Source organism: Sceloporus undulatus, chromosome 5, assembly GCF_019175285.1.
Source record: "Sceloporus undulatus isolate JIND9_A2432 ecotype Alabama chromosome 5, SceUnd_v1.1, whole genome shotgun sequence".
Classification (NCBI taxonomy): Eukaryota; Metazoa; Chordata; class Lepidosauria; order Squamata; family Phrynosomatidae; genus Sceloporus; species Sceloporus undulatus.
The window spans coordinates 118,207,709-118,227,046 of NC_056526.1; the positions used below are offsets into that span (position 1 = coordinate 118,207,709).

At 41.0% G+C, this 19,338-nt stretch overlaps 1 protein-coding gene across 1 annotated transcript; it reads left to right on the top strand.

Annotated features, from left to right (window-relative positions):
* Positions 1 to 642: 642 nt before the first annotated feature.
* Positions 643 to 13,441, top strand: TMEM33 (transmembrane protein 33). The gene is made up of 7 exons (XM_042468876.1): positions 643 to 917; positions 7,395 to 7,489; positions 8,116 to 8,303; positions 9,291 to 9,358; positions 11,230 to 11,363; positions 12,082 to 12,165; positions 13,133 to 13,441. Exons 1-7 carry the CDS (start codon positions 843 to 845, stop codon positions 13,260 to 13,262), a joined length of 774 nt encoding a protein of 257 aa, XP_042324810.1. The 5' UTR covers positions 643 to 842; the 3' UTR covers positions 13,263 to 13,441.
* Positions 13,442 to 19,338: the final 5,897 nt, after the last annotated feature.

Here is a 19,338-nt window from a genome sequence, read left to right on the forward strand (position 1 = left end):
TCATTAAAACAACAGCCATTAATGTTTGCATAGTAGGCAGAAGCTGAAGGAAAAGAAAAAAACTACTGTACTTTTTTTTACCATGCCAAAAAATAAATAAATCCCTCTCTCTCTCTCTCTCTCTCTCTATATATATATATATATATATATATATAAAATTTTCTCTGTATTACATCATTATATATTCTATTGGTGTAATACAGAGAAAATTACCACAGTGCCTATTTATTAAGAACTGAACCTGTTTGAGATGGAAAAGACTCCATGCATGGTGCGACTAGTTGATGTTTCATAGAGGAGGAGTCTGGGTATTGTAGTCCTTTGGGACTCTGAGGCTGCATCCACACTGGAGAGATAACCCGTTTTGGCACCGCTTTAACTCTTTGTCTGGCTCTTTGCTATGGAATTCTGGGAGTTGGAGTTTGCTCCGCTCTGGGCCCCACAACAAACTCCAACTCCCAGAATTCCATAGCAAAGAGCCAGGGTAATTAAAGCAGTCCCAAACCGGGTTATTTCTCCACTGTGGATGCAGCCTCAGAGTCGCAAAGGACTACAATACCCAGACTCCTGTCTGGCGGCGCGCGGGACATAACCCGGAAGTGCTCCTTTTGGCGCATGCGCATGGGTCATTAAAGTGTCATACTTTCTAGCGTTCGCTTCGAAGGTTCTATCCTGTTCCGGTCGCTTGGTCTAAGGTTTTTTTCGTCTCTTCCGGTCGGCGCGAGGAAAGAACAGCCGGTGGAAGCAGCATCAGCCTCATAACCGCCGTCCTCCATTTTCTTTCCGTTCTTAACGTGCTCGTTGCCAAGGCTGCCCTTGGGGAGCCAGCGAGCGAGGGGACCATGGCGGACGCGGCGCAGAACGGCCCCATGCCGGGCGGAGGAGGAGGAGCAGGAGCGGGAGGAGGAGGAGCGGTGGTGAGTGGCTGCCTCCTTCTCCTCCACTTCGTGTGCCCTCCATCCATTCCCACCTCCTGCCCCTAAAACGCCCTCCATTTTGAGCAGGACCTAGAAGCGTGATCTATGGATACATTTACACCTCCTCCATCGTTTTGGACCTCCATTTCGCGGCGCCTTGTCCTCCTTCGCGTCCTCCTGGCCACTCCAGGGAGGGATCTCTAGATCCTGCTGGGTCACCTTGGGGAACTCAGCCCCTTTCTCTCCCCAGACCTGTCCTACCTGGCCTGGTCGTTGTTTTAGGGAGGCTGAGGTTGGAAAGCACAGGCAGACCTAAGGAAATAGTACACTGCTCCCTCCATATTTGCGGCTTGGGTTACGTAGGGGGGCAGTGAGCTATAGCTAAAGAAATACGTTTGAATTTGCTTGACTATGGATGTCGTATGATATGCTTTTTGAGGTCAGACTAGAGAGCCACACAGGACCCCAAAAGTGGCACAATAATAATAATTTTGCATCAACTTAGAGCTATCTACTGTCTGTTTAGAGTTTATTTGAAAATCACAACATCCTCTGTGTCCTGAAAACATTTCCTGAACAGGTCGCCCTGAGCTCCTTGTAACATAAACATCAACTTTAACTAAAGGTTGCTCCAAAAGACCTAGAGATTCATAAAGAGAATAAATACTCTGCTAGGCCTTTGTAGCTCCTCCAGTGCAGTCCTATGGTCAGTGTCTGTTGGATGTTGACCACAGAGTTGCACTGGAGGACCCAGAGATTCCTAGAGAGGTGTCCTCTCAGGTAGAAACATGGCGTTTTTGTTCACAGGGGTCTTGCGCCCCTGACCCCAGTGAATACGGAGGGACGAATGTAATTGCATTTAGAATAGATTAGAAATTTCCATAGAATCGTAGAGTTGGAAGAGACCACAAAGGCCATCCAGTCCAGCCCCATTCTGCCATGCAGGAAACCCCTGCCTCTGCCTCTCCTTGGTGGCCTCCAATATAATAAAGTAAAACCATAAAACAGTAAAATATGGCAATAACATAACATACAACAAAATTATTATTATTATTATTATTCTGCCTTTTCCCATGGGAATCAAGGCAGATTACAACACAACATAGCAACAAAATATCATAAGAGTAAAATTCACAATTTAAAACAGCCCCATATCCCAACCCTCCCAATACATTAAAAAAAGACCTTTATCCCTCCCTCCAGCAACAACCCATAATTCACAATCAGTAATAGAATAGTGTCTAAATTAATTAAAGAATGACATGACAAAGAGAGGGGCATCCTAGGAGAGAGAGCCCATATCAGTGGATGGCCAGGTGAGTTACTCAGGGAAGGTCTGTCGGAAGAGATCCACCTTGACAGCCTTTTTGAAACTGTCAAGGCTGGTAATGTGATGGATCTCTTCCGACAGGCCATTCCACAGTTTGGGAGCAGTAGATGAAAAGGTCCTCTGGGTGACCGCTGCCAATCTCATCTTTATTGGTTGCAATAGGTCCTTCCCAGAGGACCTAAGAAAGAAGGCGATCCCGCAAGTAGGTTGGACCCAAGCCATATTTCTATACCACTGAATAGTGAACTCAGCACTTTCTTCAGCAGTTTACAATCAAATGATCCAGTCTGACAAACCTGGCTGCCACAGCGTCGTCCCATGAAATCCTGCATGCCAGAGCTCTCTTGACAGAGAAGGTTAAATGTCTCACAAAAGAACAAATCCAAGAATTCTGTAGCATTGAGCCAGGGCAGTTAAAGCAGTGTCAGACTGCATTAAGCCTATAATGTAGACACAGCCATGGACTTCTCTGAACTCCCTTGAAGCCCTGAGTAGAGTAGCCTGTGTCTCATTTCCCCTCCTAAGAATGTCATGGGAGCAGGTTTTTAAAGCCATTGCGTTTATTACAAGGTGTCTCTGAACATCAATAGCCATGATAGTGAACCTATATCACATGTACCAGAGATGGTATGCAAAGCCATTTTTCAGGGTATGCAGAGGACGGGACAAAGGAGAAACAGTCATGCACCTGTTTCTTCTCTTCCAAGTCATCCCTGGCCTTCACTTGCCTCCAGAGAGTCAGCTGAAGGCCCAGGAGGGCAGGGGAAAGAAGTCCTGCCCTGGAAGTCCTGTCCTCCCAGAAGTCCCGCCACTGGCACCAGGTAACACCGAGTGCCAGAAAGCCTTTTAGGCACTTGGTCCCTAAAAAGTTCACCATCACTAACCGGCTTTTGGAACGTTGTTCTCAGCTGCTCTAGAGTCAACCTGGACTCACTGCAACCCTGTGAATGAGACACCTCCAAGGCCCTCTATTCTCAGCCTCTCTGCTCAGGTCCTGCAGGCCCATGTCCTCCTTGACTGAATCTCTCCATCTTGCATGTGGTCTTCCTCTCTTTATGCTGCCTTCCACCTTTCCTAGCTTCTTTGTTTTTTCTGTTGATTCCTTTTCCCTCATGATGTGGCTAAAATCTGAAAGCCTCAGTTTAGTCTTGGCTTCCAGAGGGAGTTCAGGTTTGATCTGTTCAAGGACCCATTGGTTTGTTTTCTTGGCCATTCACAGTGTCCTCAGGCCTCTTCTCCAGCATCGCATCCGCATCTCAAATGAGTTAATTTTCTTCCTACTGGCACTTTCACTGTCCAGCTCTCGTACCCAGTATGATGGGGAATACAGTGGCTTGGACTTTCTTTACATTTTATGATATTGGCCAGTTCTTTCATAGCATCCCTTCCCAATCCTAGTCTTCTGATTTCCTGATGACAGTCTCCATTCTGATCAATACTTGAACTTAAACACTTTGACTTTTAAGTTTTCTTATTGTCTAGGGTGAATTCTTGCAGAATTCTGTTCTGACAGCAGCTTCTGGTCTTGAGTACAAGTGGCTCTCCCATTCCTCTAAGCGCAAGCCATAGCTTTTCATAGTCCATGCAGCCAGAGGCTTTGCTGTGGTCAATAAAGCACATTCACATTTTCTTCTGGAATTCCCTGGTGTGCTCCATTAGCTATCATATGTTTGTTGTGTGGTCCCTAGTGCCTCTTCCTTTTCTGAATCAAGCTTGCACCGCAGGGAATTCCCACTCCATTCACATGATAGCAGTCTTTGCTGCAGAATTTTAAGCATGCTTTTGCTTGCATGGGAAATTAGTTCAATGGCTCTGTAATTATGGCAGTCTCTTGTGTCTCTTTTTTAATGGATGGGGGCGATTATTAATCGCTTACAGTCTATGGGCCACTGCTTTGTTTTCCATATTTATTGACAGATTTTAGTTAAAGCTTGACTGTCTCTGTGGATTGTAGTAGTTCTACTGGCACATTACCTGTTTCTGGTGATTGTTCTTCCCAATTGCTTTGAATGCAGCTTTCACTTCACTTCCCAAAATTTGGATTTCATCTTCATAAGTTTCTTCTTCACGCATGTCATTCATCTTTTGACATTTTTATATACCACTTCTTCATATTATTTCCATTGCATTTTTATTTCATTGTGGTTGTGTATTGTGTTCTTTTCTATTCATAGAGCACCCCAAGTTTGGTTTAAGGGTGCTTTCCAAAATTTAGTTTACAGTAAAGTGATGAGAGTACAACCTTGTATTTTTAGTTTGGATGGTAGATTTGGTAGATGGAGCCCCTTTTCATCCCTACACAGCCAATATTTTTCAGTATTTCCTGTTGTACAATAGCATGAAAAATAAAGGGCAGTTACACAGAATACACTGTGGTTCTTTCTCTTTTTTAAAAACTCTCCGCCATTTTTGAACTTTTCAGTGTAAGATCTCTTTTCCTCCTTTCTTTTTTCTTCTTCTTATTGCTGCTGTTAGCAGAACCTTGAGGAGCAAATTGGATTCTAGATTCAAGTTTACCTAGATTTGAATTGCCCAACAATTGTTTGTGTAATTACAGATTGCAGGAAATGCTGTCTTAAACAAAACCAAGCCTTTGGTGAGTCTAGTGTAGTGTTGCCTAAACTGAATGGCAGTGAGTCATGTTGATTTTCAGAAAGGAAACCTTTCCAGTTCTTCCTGTTATTGGCACTGTATGCTTGACAAAGTATGTGCTGTATCACTGAGCTAGGCTCCTTCCAGAGTTCCCAGTCTCAGTTTTAAAAGGGCATCTCTGAATCTATCTGTTTCCTTGTAAGAAGGAGAAATGATGGGAAATACTTGGTCCCAAGTCCCAGTAAGATAGTATTTTGGGAAAATTGGGCTCTATGCACCCCTACAGACAGTTGTGATGTGATCTAATGAGAAGTGGTATCTGTATGTCTGGGCCTTAACGTTACCTTTCAACTTATGGCGACCTCATGGATTTCATAGGGTTTTCTTGGGTAAGGAGTTCTCAGAGTTAGTTTGGCACGGTCTTCTTCAGAAATACAGCATGCAAATAGTGTGGGTTTAAATCAGGTCTGCCTTCTGGGCTTCTGTTGACAGAGGCTGTTGTCAGAACAGAATATGTACAGAGAAACAGAATGATTTAGCGATGTCCTTGCATTGCTATCCAAATTTATTGAATGCTATGATTCCCAAGATTTGGGGCCTGCTTCCATGTAGGTAGGTATCAGATAGCAGCTTTATATCTTTTAAGATCAATTTGCTAACAAATGATCTGTCTTAGTGAGTATAGCTCCAAACTGTGTAGTATTGTCTGGATATATGATAGGAAATTTGCTAGGAACATTAGGAAGGAAGGAAAGAAAGGTGGACAAGGTATAGGCATCAGCCTCTTGTCAGACTTGAGTCATGAATTGCCTGTATTAGGTGAGTGTATACGGTAAATGTGATCATTTCACTGGGAACCAGATTTATCTTGTCCCATTTAGTTTAGAGCTAGGCAGGGCTTTAAGCAGAATCCATAAGTAAGTACGGTGTCTGCTTAGACATAATTTACAACACCATATTAGCAGGAGATTAAATAAAGTACCGTATGTACTTGACTATAAGTCAACTTGATGTATAAATCGAGGGCAGTTTTGGGGGCCAAAATTAGAGATTTTAATGCGGCCCATGGATAAGTCGAGTAAAACTTAGGGGCATGAAAAAAATATTTAAAGGATGAAGCAAATCGCTTCTTGGCCTTTTGGCTAAGATCAAGTGTAAAGGATGAAGCAAAGAAAAATGATGCCAAAAAAGAACAAAAATCCATCAGGCATAACTGTTTTTGCTCACACTAAAGGTGGGATGGATGAGAAAGTAGAGGGGGGATGTTAATGGTTCCAGAATAGATTATATTACGGTATTGCCTTTCACAGAGGATGGTTCCTTTTTTATATAAGAATTAAAGCACAGTACTTTGACTCATGGATAAGTCGACTCTGTTTTTGGGGGCCAATTTTTCGACTAACCTTTCTAGACTCATATATGAGTATATACAGTAATTCCAGGGGATGTCTGACAGTTAATGCCAGGACTACATGCCTTGCAAACCATTACAACTGATGTAGCTCCATTAATACTATATTTTTGATAGTCCCTTCCATTTTGCAGCAAAACCAGCAAATTTATAAACTTTTTGTGACGTTCCTGTACTCTCTGAAAAGGCTGCATTTGATAAGTTTGTACAACTTGTAACTCTTCAACAGGTGCTTATCTAAATTATGAGTGTAGTTTTCTACTAACCACAGCATAATATCTAGGCTTGTGATATTTCATTAATGCAACTATTTGCATGTTATGCATTCAGTCATGTCACAGAATTGGGACCTTAGGTTTGAATTGCACCTGATGCTAGATGACCTTCTAGGGAAAATGTAGACATTGCACTCTGGTAGCTCTTTCATACATTTGTAGACTGTGCTTTGGCTGACTACTGGCAGATTTACTAAAGGAACCTCTTTTACTGTTTTTATTCATAACCCACAGTAAACCATTATGCACAAAAAGGTACTGCCAGGGCATATTGTGTTACTGTAGGAAATACCTGCAGAAGTCTTGCAGTTTCTGAGAGTACTTGTCCACAGGTTGTATATGAACACATGCCATGTTATAAATCTGCCATGCCTGTTGCCTTGCCTACTTAAAGAAAAAGTGCTTGTTAGATCAGCTACTCAGTGCTTGTCTTAATCTTTAGGTAAAATATTTGATGCTGTGAGCAAGAAAGGGTTATATTATACTTCCTTATGTTTTGGACAGGCATTGAGGATTGGTTTCGGGATTTCCTGCTCTATTCCAGCAAGTGATAAAAGTGCTCCAGACAGCTTCTTAGCTACTACTGATTGGGAGTTGTACAGGGCACCTTGAACACTGGTATGGTGTACAGAAGGAGGGCTCCAGGGTAAACCCACCTTCAGAAGTCTCACACTTGCTCCAAATATGAGAACAACAATGTAGATTTTACCTCTTAGCCATATTGCTTACACTTATATGTGCATAAAGGCCAAATTGACACAGGTGTATGAATCCTTCATCTTGTTTCTTTTTAATATGATATGGATCTTTATTCATCTACAGTTGGTATCAAACATTTTCTGTACTAACCACTTTCCCTTTCATTATAGCAATTTCTGATGACTAATAAGTTGGACACAGCAATGTGGATTTCTCGGCTATTTACAGTTTACTGTTCAGCTTTATTTGTCCTGCCTCTCCTAGGGTATGTATAATCATGTTCTTAACAATAGTACCTGGAAAGAAAGAGTGTTCTTAGGAATGGAGTAGAAAGGATAAATAGTGTTTAAAAGCCCTGTGTCATCACTTTATATTACCTATATGTATGCTCACTGAATGTGATCCAGCCAGAAATTTAGCACTTATAAGTTACTTTAATTTTAGTGAGAGAAATCAAGGCATGTGCTTAACTCTCATACTGGTGAACTGTGGGTTTTTTTATAAATCTATTTCTGTTTTATATTTATTCCTATGTAATAAATTTGTGTTTAATCAGTAATTAATGTACATAATATACATTCGGTCCTAGCAAGCTGACAGACCCATGAACATCTATTTCCATAAATAGATCTTTTTGAAAGATTAAATTTCAATGGAATATGATATTTATATACCTTTTCTCTTCCAATGAAACAACAAATAAGAGCATATAAAAAAAATTAATAATGCAGCGTACAAGGAATTCCTTTCAGAACAAATACCAGCCATGTTTTTGCTGTGGGTAGCAGAGCAGGCTTCAGGAGTAGAACAGTTATGATGCAATGCTCAGGGGAAGAAGACGTAATGCTGTGTTTTGGTTTGTATGGTAACCTTTCCTTTTATAATTCCCAGGTTACATGAAGCAGCTAGTTTTTATCAACGTGCCTTGCTGGCAAATGCTCTTACCAGCGCCCTTCGACTTCACCAAAGGCTACCACACTTTCAGTTAAGCAGAGCATTCTTGGCTCAGGCCTTGTTGGAGGATAGCTGCCATTACCTTTTGTATTCCCTTATCTTTGTTAATTCTTACCCTGTTACAAGTATCCTTTGTACAAGTATTTTCTATATAATTGTAATGTTGCACTTCCAAAATAGTTTATAAGTTTGCTGTAGTGGTTTATTTAGTGGTTTTTAAGGTCAGAGGAGACCATGTTCCCAGTCTTTACTAAGTTGCAAATCTTACTCTGTGATGTTCAGCCAAACATTGTCACTCACTATAAAAGACCTCAGAGGGTTGTTGTGGGAGGAAATGACAAAGTGCTGCTCTTCTCCTCCCAGAGGAAGAGTGGGTAAACACATAATAAATGTCATCTGTTGTGAGAATGGATAACAGATTCAGTTGAGCAATTCACAAACCACATGACACTTCCTCGACCATGCAGATTCAATTCAGGGGCCAAATTATTATGCCATACATGGTTTTCTTTGAATGGTTTCCTTATTCACACATATATTTGCAGATTAGGGGGAATCCTTCTTGTTTCCATCTTATGTCTGATACCAGAGTCAATCAGAAAAAAGTAGTTGGACAAATTGATTGGTGGTGATGGTGATGTTGCGAACAGAGTACAGTACCATCACCCATCTGGTTCTTTTTCTATTGAAAGAAAGATTTTCATCTTTGTCTTGCTATATCTGTGAATGAAGCCAATGATGGCTACATCACATATAGCCTGGACCTCAGACTACCACTTCTTTTTGGAGGAAAATGCTATTCCAAATAACTCTTTTTTCAGCTACTCGATCTCTGTATTTCTTCAGTGGCATAACAGTAGCTCATCTTTAGAACTGTCTTTCTGTGTATAATGCTGCATTTTGTCCAAAGGTATTATTAAAGCTGCCTAGCTATAAATTCCTGAATCTTTGATATGGTCAGCTATATGGGGAGAATGAGTCTTTATACAAATGAGGAGACCATAGGCTTGAGCTCCAAAATTATAGGTGGGTGGGATGTTTGACAGTTCAACTTATATGATATGTGTTCATTCATGTGTTTGAGATGTAATTGTCTTTAACTTTGACTTCAGTGAGTATTTTCCCAGTTTTGCTGTTTTCATTGCTTCATGCAGCTACCTACACAAAGAAGATTCTTGATGTAAGTATGTAAATGGCATATAACCCAGTTATTAGTGTAGGTTATAAGTACTGTCAGTGTAGGTTATAAGGGCATTTTTCATAGGCAATTTGAAAATCCCAATTTATGGCTGGACGGGAGGACTGTCAGTCACCAGGTGTTGCTTCTAGTTGTGTCATGGCAGGGGTGAATAGAGAAGGAGATGCCCTGAGAGCCAGTGTGCTAGGTAAAACCGTGAATTAGGACTGTGGAATTCTGGGCTCACTGGTGACTGCGGCAGCAATCGTCACTCAAGATAATCTGCAAGCCATGTTAAATTGTGGGGTAGGGGAAGAAGAACCAGAGGTTAAATGCTGGGCTGAATATGATTTCTGCACAAGCAACAGTACAAGCCAATCTGGATTTTGAGATCTGTAAAGGAAGCTCTTCTCTTGGTCTTGTCACCCTGAGACATTTTTGGTGGAAATCTGAAAGAAGGACTTCTTGGTGTCCACTACTAGGCCTAGAATTCCCTGGTGAGGGAGGCTAGGCTGGCGCTCTCTCTTTTATTCCTCTTTTGGCAGGTAAATACTTTGTTTGCTTACCCGCAAGCTTTTGACAGTTGGCAGGTTCCTGTGGAAAGGCCTCTTAATGGTTGGGTACTATGTTTTCCCTATTGTGATGCTTTTAATTCAATTGTGTTTTAATATTCTACAGGCGTCCCCTGCTTATTCAACAGGTTAGGGTCCATGTCAATGTCAAAAAGCGGAAAGTGTCAAAATGTGGAATCATTATGTATTACTGTACCATACTGTGCTCTGGTCTCTAACCTGTCAAATAAGCAGTGGATGCTTAAGTACAGATATAAGCATGAATATAGTACCTGCCACTCAGGGGAGACAGGAAGGCTGCCAGCTACAGCTCAACCTGGGTTGCTTCCATGGAATAGCCTCACTTTATCCAGAGCTTCAGATTGGCCCTGAAGAGCCGTGGCAGTCCGGTGTTGTTGCTGCCACAACTGATACCAAGTAAAGGAGAGCACTGTTTCCAAAACATCTCTCCCTCTGCAGCCCTTCTAGAGGCTGCCCCCCCGGGGGGGGGGCATGATCCCTTGTTGGTCAGCTGCTAAGAAGTGGAGGGCAAGGAAGATTGATGGCCAAGTGGCAACAGCAGTGAGGATGGGGCACAATTACGTCTTCTGCCACCATTTGAGAAAAGAAGGATGGCTGCTGGCTACGCCTGAGCTTCTTTGCAGGCCAGCCTGAGCAGCAGTCATTGCCACCACTGCTGCCCATGATACTTTCTGCAGGGGGTTCTGCACCTGCATGGTTGGACAGTGATCAAAGATTGCACAATCAAAGATGGTGCACAGTCTCAGAGAGGGGGAAAAGGCACCCAGTCCCAAGCAAGCTGCTGTTGTCTACTTGACACCTTTCCTCCCCTCTCAGCTCACTTTGTGAATAGTGCACATGGTCCAATGTGAGCCTCCATTGGCAAGACAAAAGCCCACTATAGTTTGTAATTTGATGCTTGCAAATTACAGACAAGTTCTATTAATTCCACGAAGAGCCTGTGCTTTCCATAGGCAAGATTTGGAACTGTGAGCAATCCCCAGCAAATACTTTGCCTGTAATTTTCCAGTATCATAAAACTAAAATGTTAGTAATGAGTTGATGAAACACCTGCAATTTCTTTAATGGTATTAGCTCTGATGTTTAGGACTGTTGAGATGTGAATTGCATCAGCATTTGGAGGACCATGGGCTCCTTATTTCCAATCTAGTTAGTTAGCATAAAAAGGTTTATAAATAATGCGGCTGAACATCTTTTCATTATTAGACTTTGTATAAAGTAGCACAAAACTAAAACCTGCTGTTTTTCGTGATGTTCCTTTTTTTAATCCTCTCTTGAAAGGCACGAGGTTCAAACAGTCTTCTGTTTCTAAAAAATCTCTTGGACAAGTTAAACGCTAATCAGCAAAATATCCTAAAATTTATAGCCTGCAATGAAATCTTCTTGATGCCAGCTACTGTGTTTATGCTTTTCAGGTATGAAATAACACATTTTAACTCTTATGCTTTTCAGTTATTTTTTGTCCCCACAAAATGATTAATAGGATATAAACACTGTCAAGTAATTCTTACTCTTGCAGTGCATTTTTGAGAATCCCACTTTACAGATTGTAAACTAAAGATCAGGGTAGGAATTTACTGTAACTAGCAGATAAATTTGCCATTGATACAGGTTGGAGACTGGGAAGAGTCATTTCAGTGACAGAAATGTAGTGTCTTAATTCTATATTAGTGTTTCCATCTTGTGAATGTCCAAAATTTACTGCCTATAATTCTGGGCACCATATGTGATAAACATCTACCCTCAATGATTTTGAAGAGGCCAGTTTTGCAAGATGAACCACTTACTTTCTGAGAATGACATCATTGAGTTGGTTTCCCACAGAAGCTTTAAAGTTATGTTTCTTTTTGACAGAATTACATATTGGAGCAGGATTTGGGGGGTAAGTGTGACCTTCTAGATGTTATTGATCTACAAATACAGTGTTTCCCATCATTGGCTGTGCTAGCCAGGGCTGCTAGGAGTTTGCAGTTCAGTGACATCTGAAAGGCTGTACTTTGCCCACCTTCTGTTAGAGCATAACATTTTGCTATAACTGATGAAAACAATTTAAGGCTGCAGTTCATTTAAAATCATGATGTCCTCCTTAATCTGTCATCTTCACTCACCTCCTTTTTCCTTTTGTTCTTGCAGTGGGCAGGGAAGCTTGCTGCAGCCTTTCATTTATTACAGGTTTCTTACACTTCGTTATTCCTCCCGAAGAAATCCTTATTGCCGGTAAGAATCTAATTAGGTTTATCTGTATTCATGCAGTTATTCCTGCATGCTAGAAATATAATACTTAAGAAGCTGGTTCCTAGGTGTTGCTTTATAATGGACTACAATAATTATATTATGGTTATTGCAATGTAAAATGATAACCAACATTCAAATTGCTTCCACCTTTTCAAAATATGCAGCAGGAAGTTATTATGCAAGTAAATACATGGTGGGAAGGCCATGACTTAGTTGTAGAGCACATGCATACCCAAAGTCCCAAATTTAATTCCTGGCATTTCCAGTTAGGGGGCCAGTGGTCTGACAATACAGTCTGAGCAAAGGCCTCAACTTCATCTGATACATTTCTTAGAGCTCTGTATATTTTACACATTAAAACCAGGCTGGAGCAGATATTTCAGAGGACAAGAGGAACTGTAACAAAATGTTGCAGTATAACATCTTAACAGGAATTCATATGCCAGCTAGCTATAACATTTTCCTGGCTTCTCAGTTTGAGCCCCTCTCTTGCATTCTCTTTTCTGACTCAATTTTTTCTTGATAGTTACCAAATATCCTTAATTGGTTTTTTTTTTAAAAAAAGTTTGCCACTTTAATCTCTGATTTACAGTTTTTTGTACTTCTTCTTTTTAATTTTTTAACCTTTTTTGTACTTCTGTGAGCGTTGGTTTTCCCATGAATATGGCAATAACTCCCCCAAAGCCCAATTTTGACTCCAATCCAGTCAGTACCTATTACCTGAGAGCCCTGCTATAGGGAGTACTGTTTACTATGTCGTTGGCAACATGGTCCTATGCATGCTCAGAAATAAGTTCCTTTAAATTCAGTGAGGCTTACTCCCAGGTAAATGAGCATAGGATTACAATCCTATTCTCTTGTTTTAAGAAATGCTGTCATCAGGATTTAGTTTTGTTTGACATTTGGCAAAGTTAAATTGTTCTTGAAGAAAAACCTGTTCTTTTTTTAGAACTCTCTTCACGGAACTGCGGATTGTTGTTGAACATGTCATAATGAAACCTTCCTGCCCTGTATTTGTACGAAGACTCTGTATCAGCAGCATTTCATTTATAAGCAGATTGGCACCAACAGTTGCATAGCCAGCACTGGAAATGTGCATCCATGTGTCTAATGAACATTCGGAGCAGCTGGTCTTTCTGCTTGTGATTTATACATCTCAATCATGGTTGTATGAAAAATGTTGTTTCCTTCCAAGAACCTGTTCTGTGAATTGTATTCTATGTGTCTAAAACAACAACAACAAGCCCTTGTTTTTCAAGATGATGTTTCTGTGCTTTGTGGAAGATGAATATTAGACAAATGCTTTTCAATGCAAAAAAGAAGCAAAATTCTGCATTGTATAATATGGCTTATTTGCTCTCCAGTAGGTTCTCATTGATACTGAACAAAAATGCTCATTCAGAAAGAAAAAATGTCGAGCAGTGCTAGCTCGACTATGTCTGACGAGCTGTAAGATATTGCCACAGCATAAATAGTAGCTTCATAGGGGTAGCAGTTGGAATATCTACACATGTGGTGCATTTGAGTCAATACTTTTTCCATTCAGTAAGTGAAACTAGTTAACGCAATTGAATAAATCATTGTAATCGGTACGAATCAATTGGCATCTGCTCTGAAGGTGAACAATAGCACTAAACATCTAATTTTGTGGATCTGATTTATTCAATGCTTTTGAAATGAAAAGCTCTCCACTCTGTCACAAACGTCACATTTCTTTGTAAATATTTCTCTAGACCACCTGAGCACTCTGCTGGTTTTTTGCTGTCTTCCAAAAGCAGGACTCATAAAAATGCCACTCTTTAAAAAAATCTAAAATAACAAAGATGGATGTTTTGTTTATTTCCAAAATAAATTGAAGTATCATTGCCCCGTTGAGATAATTTTAAAACTTCATTCCAATAGGTTATCATTCCAACGCCCGCACAACCACCTGAAATGACTTAATGCCATAGTACTAAAAACAATCTGTCAGTCAAATTACACTGTGAAATCAATGGCCCTGGCTTCCAAGTAATTGGCTTGAGCCTCCCCTGATTAGGAGCAGAACATCTGTACTGGAAGATCCCTTATCCTATTCACCAAGTATGCATGCACAACTATGCAGATACTGCACCAGATGATAACAGAGAGTGGCTGTGTGCCTTCTGCTTCAGCCACCCCACCCCTCTGCACTTGGCCAGAGAACCAAGGGGATTGGGCAACATGGCATTGCTGTGGCCTCTAGGTTTCTTGTGTGCACAGGTGCTATTCTTGCAAAAAAGGACACTTGTTTAGAATAGAGGGGCAATTATCATCTACAGCTGTATTGAAGAAAAGCTGCAGTTACTAAAGTATGGCTATTCTGTTCCCAGGTAGAGAGGTGATCTAATACCGAAGTCTAGAGAAATGCGTTTCAGCATACCAAGAAATCAAAACTGGTTTGGTTGGTTTGGCACATAAATTGGAATACTCTGGTTGTCTGAGTTGCATAATAAACAGTATCTTGAAGACTGAGAAGCATTTTTAGTTCAGTTGCTGCACAATGCTTAGCTTGCCTGTTTTCTTTTAAAAGAAAGAAAAAGTCCAATTTAGCCAAACTGCTCATCATTTGGCAAAGGTGATCCTGTATTTTAAGATGCAGGCAGGTTGCAACTTTTGTTCCTTTCTTCCTACTTTAACTTTTGATGTAGACAACTAGTATCCCAGTGAAAAACCTATCATTGAACCTTTCCCAATGTGCTTTTTTTACATGCTGCACATTTATCCCAGGTGTAATCTGAAATACAGTAGTATAATTTGGGAACAGTTTTATTTCAGGCTGCATGGCTAATGTATACTAGGCAGGAATAATAGAAAAAGTGCTCATCTCTCTTAGATGCAGCCCGTTACTGTGACATGTTTTGAAAACTTTTGCATAGTAAGTAACTCATGGCCGTAACTCAGCTGTGATTTTCAGCACCATTGTAACCCAGTCCTGTGTATTTTCTTGGATGTACTTCCTACTGAGTTTATGGGAGCTACTTTCAATTAAGTATGTGCTAAGCCTGACTGGGAAAAAAATCCTTTGATATAAGGGGAAATAGAAGATGGGCATTAAAAAAAAAGGGCCAAGGATCCTGTATGCACCTGCTTTCATCTTCCACTATAATATCTGATGGGAGCTTGCAGGAAACAGGTATGTGCATGTATTTGTTTCTTTTCCTTCATTCATTACAATGGAAGTAGAAGGCACTGGGATATTTGCTTCCTGCTAGTAATGAAGATCAAATTCCCTCCTTTCAAGAATCTGTGTTTTAGGATTGAGGAATTACTTGCCTCAGCATTATTCAGTCATTCCTCTAAGATGCTTCATAACTCTTTTGTCTCATAACTGCATGAAATGATATGCTATATGGGAATTACACCACTGCTTTAAAAAATCTAGTTTGATTTTTTTCCTAATAGAATGTGAACTCTATTTAAATTTAACTGATTCATTAACTTGTTAATAGCTGGCCTTGTACTTTGCTTGCTAAGCCTCAAGTTTTGGACAAATGCAGTGATTTTAAAATTGGGTTAAAATGATGCTACTTGATTGTGCTCCTTTAGGCTTTTTGGCTCTGGTGACTTTATGAAGAAGATGCATATGTGTGTGCAGGAAGGCTTAACGCAGTTTTCATCTAGGCTCTTTACCCTGTTTTCAGGATTTTATAAAAGCTAACATTTCTGTAGCAATAAAGTGAATGTTTCAGCAGTAGGCTGGCATGGAGTGTGTGACCCTTCCCACTCTTATTATACTATAATACTGGGAACATGAAGCTGAGCATGATTCTCTAGTGGGGGTGGGGAGCAGAACAGATTCTCATTTACCTGTTTGGGACACAACACATCAGCCTGAATGTACATCTGCATACTCATTCAGGAATTCAACTGGATTTATGTTTGGCTTAGAACAGTTCAGATAGTCACAGGCATCCAGTTTTCATCCACAATGCACACAGATCTTTTGCTAGATAGGAGTCTGTATTCCTGACAGTGAACATTTTATCTTATGGAGGAGTACGTCTGAGATATCTTGGACGACTTCTAGATTGTGGATTTATGTTGTACGATTTACAGCTAAATAAATTTCATATACTGTATGCTCTTTATACAAAGATTGGCACCCAAAATTGTCTTATGTTCCAACAAGGATCTTGGGAGTAGTCCAGCTAATTGTTAAAGTTTAGACTACTGTCTTTCATTCCATAGTGAAACAGTTTTCAAAAGTTGTTTGTTGATCAGCTGTTTAGGAGGAAAAGTCTCCCAATACCTTCCAGCACTCACATGTAGTCTGGGCGTATTTAAAATACAGTATACTCAAAGGGTTTTAAACAGGAGAAGATACTGTTTTCATGTTCTGTGGCAGGAGTGGGAAATGCGTGACCTTCCTGATCATGCTAGATTGTAACTCTCATATTCCCCATCCGAACTGGGCTGACTACTGATAAGGGGTGCAATCCTATATCTGAATGGCCACTTATTCACCATCCCTTCTTTATGGTCAGAGTGTTGTATACTTTGTACTGTACGTAAAATTGTCCAGCAAAATTGAATGCTAGATCCTATTGGAGATAACTACCATCGGCTGGAGGTGGGACAAAATGCGGGTGTTGCTCCCTCTAAGAATTCCCGCTCCCCTGTGAAAAATTAATTTCCCAAATTTCCAGCATTGCAATAGATTAAAACTTCAGTTGAGCATTTAGAAATACAGTTTAGCCATCCAAAGGAATGAGGCAAGCAAAGTAACCAAGGGAATGTAAATATAAAGAGTTCGAAGTGTGACCAGTTGTCAGTGTCTTATTCTCTGTGATGCTAGAAATTGAGAGACAAGGAAAATTTCATGGGGAGGCAGAATTCTTGTTCAGAGATGCAGTGTCTTCATTTTGTTCTCTACAGTTGCTCACCTGAATCCTATATAACTCATGGAAGTTACATTTGCAAAGCTACTTTCATTAGCTTTATTTTTTTTTAATTTGTATAATTTCTGTTTTTAATTTGCACAAGTTATACGTATTTTCTGTTTTCATAATTCTGGTTTTGTTACTGCAAATGAGACTCAGATGCAGCAGTCCTGCCCCCTACCATTGAAAATCTTCATCCCTCTGATTTTTGAAATCTCAGAATTACATGTGTGGGACACTACTATCTTTGTTGCCAGAAAGACTAACAACTTGCTTAAAAATGTGTACCGAGATACTATCAGAATCCTCTTCCTTTTTAAGAATCACTACTTGATTCTATACTTTTCCTGTTCTTGCACTCACACATTTCTGAGAGATATCCTTTTAGGAGCAGCCAAGAACATTGAAACTGCTTCTCCAACTTTCTTGAGTTGAAAATGCTTTGGAAATTTCAGACTCGGGAGATGGAATGCTTTTAGTGGGGATGGCTGTTGAGAGGAAAGTATATACATCCCGTTGGGGAAGAAGATTCCTTGTTATGTGGGGACAGCTAACATTCAGATTCACAACTGTATATAGCATACATAATCCAAATATAAGTATGCTAATCCTAGTTGTGCGAAGTGCTGGCCGGGGTATGAGTTTTCTTTTCCCCCTGAGTGGAAGTAATGGATACTCTGCCAACTTTTTCAGGCCACTAGAAATGGCTTAGAAACTTTGGTAGTAATGCTACCAAACAATGTTAACCAATGTATTTGGCTCTTTATGGAACAATTTAGTAGAAGGACATCCCTGCTTGAGAAATAATATAAATTTTGACAGGAGAGGGAAGGACTAGATGGGAGCAAGTGAAATGATGCACATTTAGCCTTTGTTTCAGTTACAGAATACCATCTGCTTTCACTCAGTATAGCACTAAATAGAGTGAACTGAGTGCACAATGTCAGACATGTTGTCAGTCTGATCTGGCAAATGGTTGTGAAACGGTCTGACCTACTACTTTGGCTCATGTTGGGAAATCCTGCTTGCATTAAGTAATCTAACAGAAGGCATGGCATGTAACCAGAGCTGATCAATGGGGAATCTCATTCATCAACTATTGGGTATTGTAAAGATTGTGGCCTTGTTGAGGGACCCAACTTTCAGAGGAAGGCACATGTATAAGTCTAGAAATTTGAGGCATAAAAATAACTCCCAAATCCTAGGTCAGTTTGGAGAACCATCTCTTTCTTTGGGTAAGAGTGGCAAAAGATGAGAGCTTATTAGTCTGCCCTAGGACAACCTAAAACGAACACTGACCGCTGCTGCTCTCCCTTCCACAGGGCACTTCTGAGCTTTTTTGAATGCCTGGGCAGGAAAATGGAGGCAGTGGCAGATCTTTGGTGCTTCCCTTCAAAGAAGCGCCGAGATGAATTGTGCCTTGAATGATTTGAATAAGACATTTGTTTATGTCAGCTTTTCTGTGTTAAACCAGGCAAAGTTAGCACATTATCACATTAATGTTTAAAGGCTATAATCGCTGCTAACGCAGTTGCCATTTTCTTTGCCTTTTCATTGCTTTTGACGTGTGTGATTTTCTTAGCCCTGCCTGTGCCTAGTCACCCTGACATCGCACAGCCACAGTTTACTGAAGTCCATCCAGCTTTTACGGTGAACGCACTCTGCTTGGGATTTGTAAGTTCTTGCCATCGTTTTCTTTTGCTTTGTCCTTTACACCTTTGTTATATGCCCCTCAGTTTGGCCCTGGACTTCTTCCATGGGTGATCTCAAACACAGAATTTAGGCCCCCCAAAACCGCCCGCACCCTTTACATGCGATTGGGTTTTATAGTTGAGTATTTCGATATCTGCGGTACCTGGCCTGCTGACTTTCATCCAACGGGGGAGGAGGGGCCTGGCTGGGCGGCTGCGCCTGGGACAGGTTGAAAGGGGGGTGAGGCGGTATGAGCAAACGGCGGGGAAGATGGACATGGGGGCGGGCAGCAGCTCCCGTGACAGGCTAGACACAGGAGGGGGGAGGGAGTTGGATCGAAAGGGTACTAGGGTGGGTGGGAGGGCGGGGGGTGGGGGAAAGCGACTACACAGGCCAAAAGAGTGCTGGGCGGCGGAGCTTGCCATCTCTAGGAAGAGGAACAAAGCCAGGGGGGAGTTACGGAGATTGTCAGGGAACCCGGGTGCCCACCGGAGGACTGAGCATAACGAGATCGGGAAAAACATTAAATTGAAAAATTCATCCTTTTCCTGTCTTCGACAAG